The 14,232-nt window shown below is 60.6% G+C and overlaps 2 protein-coding genes across 3 annotated transcripts in view; both read left to right on the top strand.

Annotated features, from left to right (window-relative positions):
• Psme3 (proteasome activator subunit 3) overlaps positions 1–2,607 on the top strand; it is a 6,496-nt gene extending 3,889 nt beyond the window's left edge. For both annotated transcript variants that reach the window (XM_004633798.2, XM_023718090.1), the window contains exons 8-11: positions 157–224; positions 305–359; positions 455–541; positions 1,268–2,607. In XM_004633798.2, coding sequence (XP_004633855.1) covers positions 157–224; positions 305–359; positions 455–541; positions 1,268–1,348 — 291 coding nt within the window. In that variant the 3' untranslated portion in view covers positions 1,349–2,607. The remainder of the gene's footprint in view (positions 1–156; positions 225–304; positions 360–454; positions 542–1,267) is intronic.
• Positions 2,608–8,190: 5,583 nt separating this feature from the next.
• LOC101586129 (membrane primary amine oxidase-like) lies at positions 8,191–13,799 on the top strand. Its single transcript, XM_004633800.2, has 4 exons — positions 8,191–9,927; positions 11,153–11,438; positions 11,737–11,866; positions 12,498–13,799. Exons 1-4 carry the CDS (start codon positions 8,328–8,330, stop codon positions 12,771–12,773), a joined length of 2,292 nt encoding a protein of 763 aa, XP_004633857.1. The 5' UTR covers positions 8,191–8,327; the 3' UTR covers positions 12,774–13,799.
• Positions 13,800–14,232: the final 433 nt, after the last annotated feature.

Raw genomic sequence — 14,232 nt, forward strand, 5'->3', positions numbered from 1 at the left:
TTTGCTCTGAATGCCTTCAAGGCATGACTGGCTGGCTTGTGTTGTGGGGATCAAACCACAGCAACCTGGGCCTGACTGTGGAAGCAGCCACTTAAAGAACTGAGCTAAGGGGCAGGCCCCCCTGGAAGTGACTTTTACCTTACTTTTTTTTCCTAGGAGGAGACAGTTGCAGAGTTAAGAACTGTTGAGAGTGAGGCTGCATCTTACCTGGACCAGATCTCCAGGTGCGGCTGCGTGGGCGTGGCGGGGGGGTGTGGGGAGGCCTCAGCAGGTCCATAAGCTTCTGTCCGTTCTCTCCTTGCAGATATTATATTACCAGAGCCAAATTGGTTTCTAAAATAGCTAAGTATCCCCATGTGGTAAGTTAGGGTTTTGTGGTGGAGGGCGGCCTAGCCAGGCGCGAGGCACCTTCCCACAGCAGGCTGGAGACAAGCCCTGTGCCGTGTCCCTGTAGGAGGACTATCGCCGCACTGTGACAGAGATCGACGAGAAGGAATACATCAGCCTCCGGCTCATCATTTCAGAGCTGAGGAATCAATACGTGAGTCGCCATGTCCCAGCCCATGATAGAGCTGGCTCCTCTGAGAGCCCAAGGGTGGGAGTGACGCAGGTAGACTAGCTGGCGGTCTGTGCCTGTAACGCCAGCACTGTGGAGGCCCACACAGGAGGGCTGGGAGTTCAGAGTCAGCCTGGGCCCCACAGCGAGAGGCCCGTCTCTTAAAGAATCCCCTGGGGGCGGGGGAGGCTGGGGAGATGGCTCAGTGGAATAAGCGCTTCCCTGGCAAGCTCAAGGGCCTGAGTTCAATCCCCAGTTCTGCAAAAAAAAAAAAAAAAAAAGTAATTCCAAGACATCAGGCAGCTTGCTAACTCTGATGTTAATTTTAGGGGCCGGGGCGATGGCTCAGTGGAATAAATGCTTCCCTGGCAAGTGCAAGGGCCTGAGTTCAATCCTCGGTTCTGCCAAAAATAAATAAGAATCCCCCAGTAATATCTGCTCACACCCCCAGTACCTATGCCTTGAAACCAGTAAGAAAGCCTGGCTGGCGCGTCTTGCCGGGCCGGGCTCTTGTGCACGATGCAGTGTTGAGTTTCCACACGTGCATGTCAAGCTCCGACTTCCAGTCTCTAAGGTGGACTGGAGGGTTGAGTGTCTTCCACACACCAAAGTGCGCTTTTGCAGAGTGAGGCCGTTACCAGGCCTCCTGCGCCACCTGCGTGGTGCGGGTGAGTGCGGAGGGCGCCTGATCCCCGGATCCCCACCTCCCAGGTCACTCTGCATGACATGATCCTGAAGAACATCGAGAAGATCAAGCGGCCCCGGAGCAGCAACGCCGAGACGCTGTACTGAGGCCGGCCGGCGGGGCCGGGGACTGAGTCTGGCCCGAGCCCGCCGCTGCCTTGGTTGGTTGCCTGACTGTGAGGGGAGGCTGGCTGCAGTAGTGATCGCACCTCTGTTTTTAGTTAGAGTCTAATGAAGCTCATCTAGTCCGTGACGTGTTCACCTCTTTTTTCAGGCCTCAGGAACTCTTGTCTCCCTTCCTAGCCCCCGGCCGCGCTCGTGCCCACCGCAGGCGCGCAGCGTTGGCGCAGGACCGATTCCCTCCCTCACCCGCTCCCGCGTCTTAGCATTTGGTGATTGGTTGGGGGCCAGCTGAGGAACCCAAGGGGAAGTGCTAGGTGTGTTTAGGAACCAGGGTAGCCAGGAGACTGTCCTTTTCTGTCACAAGGCTGGCCCGCCGGTCGCCCTGGTCCTGCCAGAGGGCTTCCCTTCTGCACCCATCTCATGCTGACCCTTGTCTGGCAGGAGTCCCATAGGCTTCAGCCCAGACCTTGCTCCTCCCAATGTGTTTATAGCGGTGTCCACTGAGGTGCCACCGCACCCTCTGCCAGCTTCCTACACCACTTCTTGCAGCTACCCTGGGCCTCCTCCAGGAGCCCACGGTTGTCCTAGGTGCCTGCCACATAGGCTAGGGTTCCGGGCCTCCTGCCCTCTGGTGGCAGCCGCCGGGTGCCGGGGGAGTTGCGGCCTGAGTGAGCGAGTGCTGAGAGGCCGAGGCCTGGGCCTGGTCCCCACTCCCTCGGCGCTGCGCCCAGGTGGGGCCTTTGCCCGCTCTAGGCCTTCTGTCTGGGTACTGTGTGTACAGTTGTGTTTCTGGGGAAGGCGTGTGTGTGAGACACATGCTCATGGCTCTTGTGTGTGAATATGCCAGTAGGGCACAACCGTGGAAGAGTTGCTGCCTCTTGGTCGTCCAGAGAGGCCACTCACTGTCAGGCTCTGTGGGGACCCCGCCAGTCCCAGCTGTATCCATTCTGCTGCTGGGGGTCGCTGCGTGCGATCCACCCGCCCATGGCCCACGGCTCCCGTCTGATGTCGGCGCTTCCCCATGTGTGTCTTCCATGCCCCAGTTGCGTTTGCAGCCTGGGGCCTGTTGCCCCCACTCCAGATCTCCCCATAGAGCTCCGTAACAAACCAACACCCCGTCCGAGCGCTCCCTGCCTGGGTCCCCTTTCTGTTGGTTGTTCCACTGTCCCTCACCCTGCCCTTGGGATCGTAATGTAAAATTCTTTTACCATGTCAAGAAATTATTAAAAATACAGGTACTTGGACCTCTTTCTAAAGTTGCAGACCCTGTGCCATGCTCTGGTGGTGAGGGGCAGGTACACAGTGTGCTCATCCGGCCCCAGCCTGTCACCCGCCGTCCTCTCCTGCCCTTCACCTTCCACCCTCCACGCTCTTGCACGGCAGCTCGGAGACTGAGGCCCCTTCCCTCCCTAAGGGTGCCTGTTCTCAGTCTGAACCTTGTGAGGTCGGCCCCACACTGCTGCTGCCTGTGTCCTTGGGTTCCTGTGCCTGGGCTGAGGAAGGCTCAGGTCCTTCCTTCCTTTGATGCTTGCAGCTGCCAGCAGAGGGCGCAGGGTCCCCATGCAGGCTGACTGACCTGGCATGCTCCTCATGGTCCCCCGGGCTGGGTTTGTATCACTTAGCTGCCTAGGACTCCTGGCCTCCCTCAAAGTTTCCACGCCTCCTGGCACACATGGAGCTTTCTGGTGTTGGTGCTCAGCTGTTCGCATGCCGCGTTCGAGGTCCCGTTGGCCGGCGCAGCCCCTAATGTACGAGGGTCCCAACCAAGATCCTGTGGCTCAGCTGATAGCTTTGCAGTTCTGAAGGCTCAGCCCTTTACATGGCCTGAGACAGCAGCTGCAGCTAGTCTGGGTCACTGGCACAGCGAGTATTGCCCACCTGCCCAGTGTGCACTGCTGCCCGTTGGGTAAGGCCTGGCCAGGGTGGCAGACCTGTCCTGCCCCACAGTGGTTGCCAGCCCTCGTTGCTGGCTGCTTTTCCTGGAGCCTCGGACTGAGTGGGCTCAACATGGATGTGTAGTTTGACCAAAGTACAAAACCCCAGGGTGATTTTGGTGGCCAGCCTGTAGGGCGGCACTTCTTCCACCCTGTGGTGAGGGGACCAACCCTGGGTGGATGTTGGACCTACGCAGTGCCATTGTGCAGGTGTTTGCTCACAGCTTACAGGGCAAATCCCAAGGTGCTACTGGAGCTGCCCTTGTCACCGTCTGCTCTGGCCTGTGTCTTGCTGACCAGGTCTGGTGACACCAGCCAGCCTCACTGTTGTCTGCAGCCTCCACCTGGCTCCCATGAATCCCAACCCTGGTTGCCCTTTGTAAGAGCCAAGCCAGGAGCAGCTGTGATGGGCTGCCTGACCGTGGAGCTGGGGCTGGGCTTGGTGGGTGTGCCCCTGGGCACTTGCATTTACTGGGTGGAGCTGCAGCTGCTCCCTAAGGTCTCAGCCTTAGCCCACCTGGATGGAGGGGGATCCCCACCTGTCGGGTGGCCCCCAGCCCACCCCAACATGAGCAAGCTGGTGGTGGGGCCACTGCCCTGGCCATCTTATGTGCAAGATGTTAGCAAGGAGCGCCTTGCGGCGGTCCCCTGCCCTGTTACCCCATGCAGGGAACTGAGTTTGTGCAGATGTGGAGCCATTCAGAAGAGGTGGTGTCTGTGCCTCCCAGGTCAGCTTCCTACTGCAGTTGCTCTGCCCTGACACCACCCACGCCACCTCCAGAGGCTTGAGCTATGCGACTGGCCGGGCTGCCTGGATTCAGTGCTTCCTCCGTTCTGTGGGCTGGACAGGCTGTGAGCCCAGCGCCACGCCTTCTGGGCCGTCCAGCAGGTGTCCACCTTGGCTGCTACTGGGCAACCTGGGCCAACTGAGTGGGGGTGCAGGGCAGGCTAGCTGGGGGGTCAGAGCCTCTGTCCAGCCTAGAGGCAGCCTTGTTCCTTAAATCTTGGGTCCTGGGTTATGTACCCCTCTCCAGTTCTCACTGCAGGGCTCCTGGTGCAGCATGTGGGGGCACTCGATGGTGTCCCCACTCTAAAACTCCACCTTTGGCCAAGGTGTGTTCAGTGGTCTGAGGATGATGTCTGGTTTCAGAGCAGGCAAGTGGCCTTCCAGGTCACCGTCCAGGAGCCCAGCTGTCTGTAGCCCTTACGCATCTGAGACCGTGGTGCCCGGATGTTTGTATAGCACCTGTGGGCTCAGCTGTAGCCACCGGGCCGAAGCAGGATTAGACAGCCCCACCTGACCACCCTGGTGGGTGCCTGCTTGCAGGGGCCGGGGCAGCTGTTCCCGTGGGCTGAGTGCGTGCTGGAGGAGGCCCATTGCCTGCCCAGTGACTCGGAGCCATTTCTGTCAGGACTTGGCTGACTCGTCCCTTGTGGTCTGGTCTGTATCCTCCATGGGGAGCGCTGACCACATAAGGGATTGTGTACTGTACCCTGCGGGGTATTGGGGGACAAGTCCACACCATGGGCTGCGTCAACACAGCTCAGCACTGGGCGAGACAGCCTCTTTGGGAACCAAGTGGGGGCTGAGTGCGGGGCAGTGCGCCCACATGCCTGCCTTCCGCCTCAAGATGGGCCTGGCTATGGCAGGTGAATGCTGGGTGCGGACGGAGGGAGGGGTGGGGTGGAGGCGCTCAGATCTGGCAGCGGTGCAGGAGAGCCGCCCTTGGGCTGTGCCAGCTGCTGGGCCCTGCCTGCCCCACTCCAGCCGTGCAGCCTGTTGTGCAACTGGTTGACAATGCTCATGTGTTTTGCTTCAGCCTCCAGGCCACCAGAGGCCACCCTGTGGAGCGAGTTGGCCCTACGAGAGACCGCACAGGCAGGAGAAGGCACTTGGCCTTTTGCTCACTAATTCAGAGGGTTGGAAAGCAGGGCAGACACAGGAGGGTGGACGAGAGTGTGGGGCACTGTGGCTGGGGGCTGCAGTGAGTGCCCCTCGTGGGAAGAGCGGCCTGTGCCTTGGCACTGCGATGCAGAGGTGTGGGCACTGGCTGAGGGTTTGCTGTTTTGAGTATGGAGGGGATATCTCAAGGGGATCCAAGCTCAGAGAGGACCTGCAGCACTTGGCTGATTCTGCCAAGACAGAAAAGCCCATCAGATTACAGACTTGGGCAGAACACGAGTTAGAAATCCGTGTGGGCCTGGCCTTACACCTAGGGAAACTGAGGAGGCCGGAAGGGACTGCTGGGGATAATGCCATGAAAGGAAGTGGACTTCTCTGGAGCGTTGGGCCTGCAGCAGCTTGGGGTGGGGATGAGGAAGGGAACAAGGATGCAGTCCAAGCTGTCTTGTTCTTGGGGCTGCTCTCTGGCACACTGGGCTGTGGTGGCTTCCCAGCTGGAAGTCTTGCAGTGTCGCTGGCACTGAAGAGCCTCTCGGGAAGTCACACTGGGTGACAGTGACTGGGTTGCAAAGGTGTGTGGCACAGGCTCCAGCTGTGGGCTTTGAGTGGCCACAGTTAAGGGGCAAACTCTCCTGCTCTGTGGGGGGAGGGTGACAGTGCTGCCTGGGATGGCACTGCCTGTGGCACAGAAGGCCCCAAGGAGCTCCCAGGCAGTGGACGCAGAAATCAGCTTCCATTCCCAGAGACTGGAAGTGCCTGCTGTGGGGGGTGGGGAGCAGAAGGCCAAGTCTGCGGGCTGGACAGAGATGTGGACGAATGGGTGGGGACTGGGTTTTCCCAGCGGGCTTCTCCACGACAAATCCCCTTCGCCATTCCAGGCAGCACTGTCACAGCTCAGCTTTCGTTAGCCTGGGCAACGCCTCGGACTCAGCCCCCAGGCTCCTGGGTCTCAGTGCTAGAACCTTCTGTGACGGTGGCAGTGTTCAGTACCATGATATTCTACGAGACCCTCTGGCTGTATGCAGCAAGGAGCACGCTAAGGCTGTGTGATTGGAGGACAGAAGGGGTGTGTGTGTGTGTGTGTGTGTGTGTGTGGTACTGGGGATTGAACTGAAGACCTTGTCATTGCTAGGCAGGTGCTTACTCTACTGAGCTATCTCCCCAGCCCAAGTAGCTCAATTTTCTTTTGGTAGTGTCTCAGTGACCCAAAATGAAGGAAGGAAAGGCTTAGCTCACAGTTACTGGAGGTTTCAGCCCATACTCAGCTGGCTCCAAGGCGGAACAGCACATGGCACAGAGCAGCAGTTCATGGCAGCAGAAGGCAGCAAAACAGCAAAGGAAGGAGTAGTGGCGACAGCGGCAATGAAGAAGTCCCTTACGTTGCCCTCAGGCTACCTGCCCCAGGCTGGGAATAGTACTCACACCCATAATCCCAGCAGCACTCACAGCCCAGGGGATCATGAGTTAATTACAAACTCTAGAAGTCTGTCCCGTGACTGCATGAGGCTTTGGGGGGACAAATACACACAAACCATAACAGGTAGTTTGGAGTCAGGGTCTCACTCTGTAGCTCAGGCTGGCTTTGAACTCCTAGCAGTTGATCCTCCTGCCTTAGCCTCCCAGGTGCTGTGGTTACAGGTGTGTGCCATCACACCCGGCTGAAATTATGATTTAAATAGCTGCATGGGACGTGTCCTACTGGACAAGGCCAGATAGAAGCTGGGCTAGTGCTGGCCCAGCCCTCCCAGCTCCAGCACGGGTGTGGGCAGGGATCTGAGTGACCCACTGCCGTGGACGTGGCTGGGAAGACGAAGGGCCTGTGAGTGACTTGACTGGCACAGAGCCTCCCTCTCTCCTCTCTGCAGGATCTGTGGCCTGGGAACGGCCGCTACCTTCGTGCTCCCCAGGCGAGGACAGCCCCGCACAGGGAGGTGGGGAGGAGTGGGCTTCGTGCCCTGTGACACCTGTGAGGAGGAGCCCTCCGTTACCTCCCCTGCCAGCATCCACCCCATGGCCTGCACGCCGCCTGGTGGCCTGGGCCTCCCAACTGTCCCCTTTCTCTTGGCAAGGTCTAGCCTCCATGACCCTAGCCTCGGTCACCCTGATCTGATCACACTTGCTCCTAGTCCTGAGGAGACAGGTCCCACATGGAAGCCCCACACATCCCTGGTGAATTCTTTCTGCCAGTTTTGTTCTTTGTTTTGAGGCAGGGCATTGCAATGTGCCCCGGTTGGCCTTGAATTCCGGGGGACCCTCCTGCCTCAGTCTCCGAGTGCTGGGATTATAGACGTGTACCACCACAGCCAGCACTGCTCAGTTTAAGTGCCAGATTTATGAAAGCTATTTTGCAATATTCATGCAGAAAGCACCGATCCTCCCCTAAGAACTAGCTGGTGTTCACGGGGTGCCAGATGTTCCCTGGAGGACAGGCCTTCTCGAACCCATGACCCCGAGATTAAGAGTCTTATGCTCCACCGGCTGATCTAGCCAGGCACCCTTAGGACAGGCCTTCTGAAGGAGCGGGTGTTCTGTGAAAGTCCTAAGAAAAGGTCTTCCAAGAACTTCCCTTGAGTTGATTCTGGTTGGCTTTTTAAGTGTCTACAGCACCCCTGGGAATATGAAGGAACCAGGCCAAGAAAATCAGCAATGCAGGAGACAGCCAGAAGGGCCCTGGCCAAGGAATGCGGCTCAGCAGCCAGGGGCTGGGGTGGGGGAGGGTCCCAGTGACAGCAGAGCACGGCTGCCCCTGGCAAGCAGAGAGGAAGCAGCAGGCTGGGGGTTCCGGGGCTTCAGGGGAACCCAGCCTTCCTGGGGGTGGGTGGAGGCCCCCAGACGCTGCACCCCTTACCCTAGCCCCAGCCCTGCCCCTGAAGGCAGCGCCTGGGACTGAGAGGACCAAGCCATGTAGGGTCTGTGGAAATCAACAGCGCCCAGGCCCGCCCCCGCCGGCCTCCGCCCCGCCGGCCTCCGCCCCGCCCCACCCTGCTTCCTTCCCACCCCCAGCCTTAGCCAGCTGCAACCCCTGAGAACCCAGCCTGAAACGAAGCCCTCACTCCGGCAGCCCCAGCCCCACCAGCACGGGCTGGAACACAGCACCAGACAGGACAGCCAAGCTCCTCACGGGACCATGAACCAGAAGACGACCCTGGTGCTCCTGGCACTGGCGGTCATCACCATCTTCGCCTTGGTCTGTGTCCTGCTGGCCGGCAGGAGTGGAGATGGTGGCCAAGGCAGCCAGCCAACCCCGTGCCATACAGCTGCACCCCTTGTCTGGCCCAAAACGCACCCCGACCCTGGCCGGCTCTTTGCAGACCTGAGCACGGAGGAGCTGGCAGCCGTGATGGGCTTCCTGAGCCTGCGGCTGGGGCCGGGCCTGGTGGATGCGGCCCAGGCACGGCCCTCAGACACTTGCGTCTACTCGGTGGAGCTGCAGCTGCCCCCCAAGGCCGCGGCCCTGGCCTACCTGGATGGAGGGGGACCCCCGCCCGCCCGGGAGGCACTGGCCATCGTGCACTTTGGGGCTCAAGCCCAGCCCAACGTGAGCGAGCTGGTGGTGGGGCCACTGCCCCAGCCTTCCTACCTGCGGGATGTCACCGTGGAGCGCTACGGCGGCCCCCTGCCTTACTACCGGCGCCCCGTGCTGCCCAGAGAGTACCAGGCCATCGACCGCATGATCTTCAGCCGCGAGCTGCCTCAGGCTGCGGGGCTTCTCCACCACTGCTGCCTCTCCACACCCCACGGAGGCCAGCTGGTGACAGTGACCACAGCGCCCCGGGGCCTGCAGTCAGGGGACCGGGCCACCTGGTTTGGCCTCTACTACAATGTCTCAGGCGCTGGTGTCTTCCTGAACCCTATAGGGCTGGAGCTGCTGGTGGACCATGCGGCCCTGGACCCGGCCCGCTGGACCATCCAGAAGGTGTTCTTCCAGGGCCGGTACTACGACAGCCTGGCCCGGCTAGAGGACCAGTTTGAGGCTGGCCTGGTGAAGGTGGTGGAGGTGCCCCACAATGGCACCAGTGGGGCGTGGTCCCTGAAGCCGCAGGTGCCCCGGGGCCCGGCTCCTCCTCTGCAGTTCCACCCCGAGGGACCCCGCTTCGGTATCCACGGCAGCCGCGTGACCTCCCCCTTGTGGACCTTCTCCTTTGGCCTTGGAGCCTTCACTGGTCCGAGGGTCTTTGACATCCGCTTCCAGGGTGAGAGGGTGGCCTACGAGGTCAGCGTCCAGGAGGCCTTGGCTGTCTATGGGGGAAATTCCCCAGCAGCAATACTGACCCAGTACTTGGACGGCAGCTTTGGCATCGGCAGGTTCTCCACGCCCCTGACCCGCGGAGTGGACTGCCCCTACCTGGCCACCTACCTGGACTGGCACTTCCTGGTGGAATCGCAGGCCCCCAAGACCATCCGGGATGCCATCTGTGTGTTTGAACAGAACCAGGGCCTTCCACTGAGGCGACACCACTCAGATTTCTACTCCTATTATTATGGGGGTGTTGTGGAGACAGTGCTGGTGTTCAGGTCTGTGGCCACGTTGCTCAACTATGACTACGTGTGGGACGTGATCTTCCACCCCAACGGGGCCATCGAAGTGAAAGTCCACACCACGGGCTACATCAGCTCCTCGTTCTTCTTCGGTGCCGCCCACCGCTATGGGAGCCGGGTTGCAGAGCACACTCTGGGCACGGTGCACACCCACAGCGTCCACTTCAAGGTGGACCTGGATGTGGCAGGTACGACATCCTGTGGGAATGAGGGGCTGAATAATTGTCCCCATTTGCTTGCTTTTTGTGTAGTTTTTCCAGGAAAGAGACTTGGGTGTCGTGCTGCCTTCATGGGGCATGGGAGTGAGTTGGCATCAGGGTGCTCAGCCTGCCGGACTCTCTCAGCAGCCTCCTTAGACAATCCTGGGCGCTGGCTGAGCTCGGGCCAGAAGCAGCAACAGGAGCGCAGGGCGGCCAGTGCCTCCATCCCGTGCTGCCCACCTCCCCTCTGCGCCTGTCTGGGTGCTGTGGAGCAGAGGACCCGGGCAAGTCTGCCTGGCCCAGGCCAGCGCGGGGTGACCTAGCTGGTGGGTGTTTTCTGGGGGTGGAGCCTCCACCTCCCTGATTTGCTGCCCACCCTCACATGTGTGGGTGGGGCGGGCTCCATGCAGAGTTCTTGGGCGTCTCAGGGCTTTGGGGCAGGGCACAGGTATTTCATCTTTGTCTTCCTTCTTTCCTTCTCTGCACTGAGTTCAGCATCCGATTGTTTTTTCTGTTCTCCTTCTACAGTAGCCCTAGACCCTCTCGGGTCCTACTGCCGCAGCACTAGGTTGGTGTCACGTTCTCTCTGACTGAGGCGCGCTGTGCTCTCAGACGCAGGGCTGCGCTGTGCCCAGAGGCCCTGGTGCCAGCTGCTGTGCACCCGGTTTGGCGTCCTCCAAGGCGGAATGAGGCCCCTTGCCTGTGCGGATCATGGCTGTGCCCTGCCCCATGTCCCTGGCATGTAGCCCGCCACTGTGCTGGCCTTGGCCTCCTCTGCCGTGGCCTTCTGCCTCATCTCCTTGGGGACTGTCCTTAGGGCCAGGCTGAGAAGTGGTCCTGGAGGACGCCACCCCAGGCACCTGTGCCCCAGTGTCCCGGCACTGCCCTTCCCAGAGCCTGTGGTGGCCTGGCCGAGCTCTGCCTGTCTTGCGGGGAGGAGGGATGTGTGTCCCTTGAGCTCTGTCCCCAGCAGTGAGTACAGTCTTCCTGCTAAAGAATTTTGCAAGGACACATGAGGGAAATCCTTCCTGAACTGTTTCTTTCTTTCTTTTTTTTTTTTTTTCCTGAACTGTTTCAATGTGGGGACAGCATGGGTGGAGGGGTGGGGTGCCGGGCGCCTAGGCCTCTCTATGGCCCCCTACTCTGACGCCACTGGGGCGCGTGCTGTCCAGAGGGGCCCAGTGGTACCTGACCTGCGCCATGCACCCTACAGGACCAGAGAACTCAGCCTGGGCTGAGGACCTGGCTTTTGTCCCCTCAACCGTGCCCTGGCGCCCTGAGCAGCAGATGCAGAGGTTGCAGGTGACGCGCAAGCTGCTGGAGACAGAGGACCAGGCCGCCTTCCCCATGGGCAGGCCCGCCCCGCGCTACCTGTACCTGGCCAGCAACCGCAGCAACAAGTGGGGGCGCCCGCGGGGCTACCGCTTGCAGCCGCAGGGCCCCGTGGGGGAGCTGCTGCCCCAAGACAGCTCCACAGCGGCGGCTTTCAGCTGGGGACGGTGAGCGTGTGATCAGGGCCAGGGGGCAGGTCGGGGGCCTTGGAAGGGGCATGGGAAAGAGGCCCAAGGGTATCCAAGGGTGTGGAGCCCCCAGGGTGGGCACAGTGCCCACTTCTTTTGGAGGGCAGAAGAAGAGGGCAGGACTATGTGCTGTGTGGTGACAGGGAAGGACAGGGATAGGACTTGCAGCACGGCCTCAGGGCACTGCAGTGGCTGTGTGGAGGCCACGCGATTGCTTGTTACCCTGCACAGTGGTCAGGCCACAGCAACACAGGATCAGTGACCACTGTCCCCACAGGTACCAGGTAGCTGTGACCCGGCGGAAGGAGGAGGAGCCCTGCAGCTCCAGCATCTTTAATCAGAACGACCCCTGGACCCCTACCGTGAATTTCGCCAGTTTCATCGACAACGAGACCATCATGGAGCAGGTGAGTGGACCCTTCAGGGGCACAGGTGGGTGCATGCAGGGTCCCAACACCTCTGGCCTCTGGGTGGTGCAGACCAAAGGTCATGGGGGGATTTTCCTGAGCTGGGAGCTCACGCAGACTCCACTGAGGCCTCAAGCTGGGATCCAGGTGCTGGATCCCCATGAATCCCAGCCACGTGGACTGGTCCATTCGGGGCCCAGGACTTGGGAAGTGTGCATATCCTGAGCCCCAGCCTCCTGCACTCCTTCTGGGACCAGGAAGCTGATTTCTCTGTGGCATCCGGCTTGGGCCTCCTGAGCCCTGATCGCTGATCATGTCCCCACCCCTATCCCTGACAACAGTCTGGAAGCTGGTGGGGGTGTGTGTCCTGGGTGTGACCACAGGGCAGGGCAACAGGATGGGAAGTGTCCAGGAGGCACGCGCAGGCAGGCAGGGGAGCCAGGGGCTGCTTCTGATCGGAAGTGGACTCGGCGATTTGGCTTCTTGGCCGGAGGAAGAACTGTGTGGACTCAAGATTCATGGGAGGCAGGCATGGGAGGCTGAGGCCAGGCTGCTGGACAGGTCACTGTGGGAGGCGGGCGCAGCCCTGGCAAAGCTGGGCCTCAGGGTTGCCTTTCCTCTCCCCTGCCAGGACCTGGTGGCCTGGGTGACAGCTGGATTTCTGCACATCCCACACGCAGAGGACATCCCCAATACAGTGACAGTGGGCAACGGGGTGGGCTTCTTCCTGCGGCCCTACAACTTCTTCAGTGAGGACCCCTCCTTCCGCTCTGCTGATGCTGTGTACTTCCGGGAAAGTGACGATGCTGGCGCCTGCGAACTCAACCCCCAGGCCTGCCTGCCCCGGGTTGCCGCCTGCGCCCCCCGCCTCCCTGCCTTCTCCCACGGGGGCTTCTTGCACCATTAGGTGCATGTGAGGGACAGACCAGCCTGACTCCCCATGTCCTTCCTCAGCCCTGCTTTCCCCTGCATGGCCTGCCTCCTCTGGGGGCACCTGAGCCCGGGGTGCCCACGAGGGAAGAGGGGGCGGCCTCGCCAGAGCCGAGTGGTGGCCAGGCAGTCCCCAGATGAGTCCCTGTTATGCTTTCTGGCTTTTCAAAGCACTTTAGGCTGCCTCTCAGGACTGCACGGTGGGCTCACCCCCAGGAGCCCCAGGGCAGGGTCTCCCATCCTCCACTCCCCGAGGGGGGCAGGGACCCTGTGCCCTCGCCCTCTAGGCCACAGCCTTGCCCTGGCTGAGCCCCCTCCAGGTCCTGAGGGATGTCCCCAGTCCTCAGTTCTCAGCTACAGTCTCTTCTGGCTCTGAGCCTGAGAAGTCTCACAGATGCCAGGGCCACTGCATGAGCAAGGGTGATCCATGGTGGCCTGTCAGGCCCTCCATCTGTGAGGAATGGAGTCATGCTGACCTGGTCCCGCTGGGGCAGGAGGTGTTTGTGGATGCCTCTCTGTCTGCTTCCTGCCTCCAGCTCGTTGAGAGCAGCAGTTAGTGCTGCAGGTGATGCTGGGAGTGCAACCAGCAAGAAGACTGGCCACTGAGTGCCGGGCCCACAGGTGACCGGAGCAGCACTCGGGGTGGGGGAGGGCTGGACAGGAACCACAGGTGGGCGCCTGGGGCCAGAAGCAGGAAGTCCTGGGACTCCGCCCCCTGGATCAAGACTGACCAATTGCCTGCAGGCATGCAAATAAGCTGGGGCCTGGCATCTGCTGGGCCCTCCCTAGTCTGCACTGACGAGGGGAACAGAGGGGACCGTCCCCTCCAGGCTGACCACGCCACACAATGCAGCTAGCAGCTTGTCCTCTGCCTTTCTATGCTTGGGGCATCATGGTCCAGTGCGAAGGAGAAGTGCAGGATGTGCAAACGCACATCTAGTGTGTCAAGTTGAGATCAGTGTACACTGCCCCACCAGTTAGGAGGACGAGGAGGAGGACAGAGGTGCACACTGCTGCCGTCGGGAGGAGGGGGAGGAAGGGGAGGAGGGAGAGCAGGGGGAGGAGGGGGAGGGGGGAGGAGGAGCACGAGGAGGAGGAGACCGCGAGCGCCACTGTCCTTCACTGGAGGAGCGCTATGCTACACGGATACGCTTGGGAGGGGGGCCAGGCAAGCCCCTCTACGTTGTCAGCCTTGATCATGTGCCTGCACTGCTGAGTCAAATAAATAATAAATGGGCCGAACAGATCAAAACTGGCTTCTTCCCCCCTGCCATGCTTGGGAACTGGCGGATGAAGAGTGTGGGTTAAGGGAGAAGCCCAGTTCCCACGTTCTTGACCCTGAGAGAAGTAAGTGTGGGTTCGAGAGCCTGCCTGCTTTCCTCTCCCTTCCCTTCTCCTCTGCCTCTCTCTCTCTCTCTCTCTCTCTCTCTCTCTCT

The sequence above is a fragment of the Octodon degus genome, unplaced genomic scaffold (genome assembly GCF_000260255.1).
Source record: "Octodon degus isolate 3935 unplaced genomic scaffold, OctDeg1.0 scaffold00056, whole genome shotgun sequence".
NCBI classification, from domain to species: domain Eukaryota; kingdom Metazoa; phylum Chordata; class Mammalia; order Rodentia; family Octodontidae; genus Octodon; species Octodon degus.

Excerpts from the sequence above, each read along its gene's own strand:
- LOC101586129 (XM_004633800.2), top strand. The coding sequence starts at position 8,328 with ATGAACCAGAAGACGACCCTGGTGCTCCTGGCACTGGCGGTCATCACC. Across the intron at positions 11,439-11,736 it reads GCGGCTTTCAGCTGGGGACG|GTACCAGGTAGCTGTGACCC; the intron begins GTGAGCGTGTGA and ends CTGTCCCCACAG. Across the intron at positions 11,867-12,497 it reads ACGAGACCATCATGGAGCAG|GACCTGGTGGCCTGGGTGAC; the intron begins GTGAGTGGACCC and ends CTCCCCTGCCAG.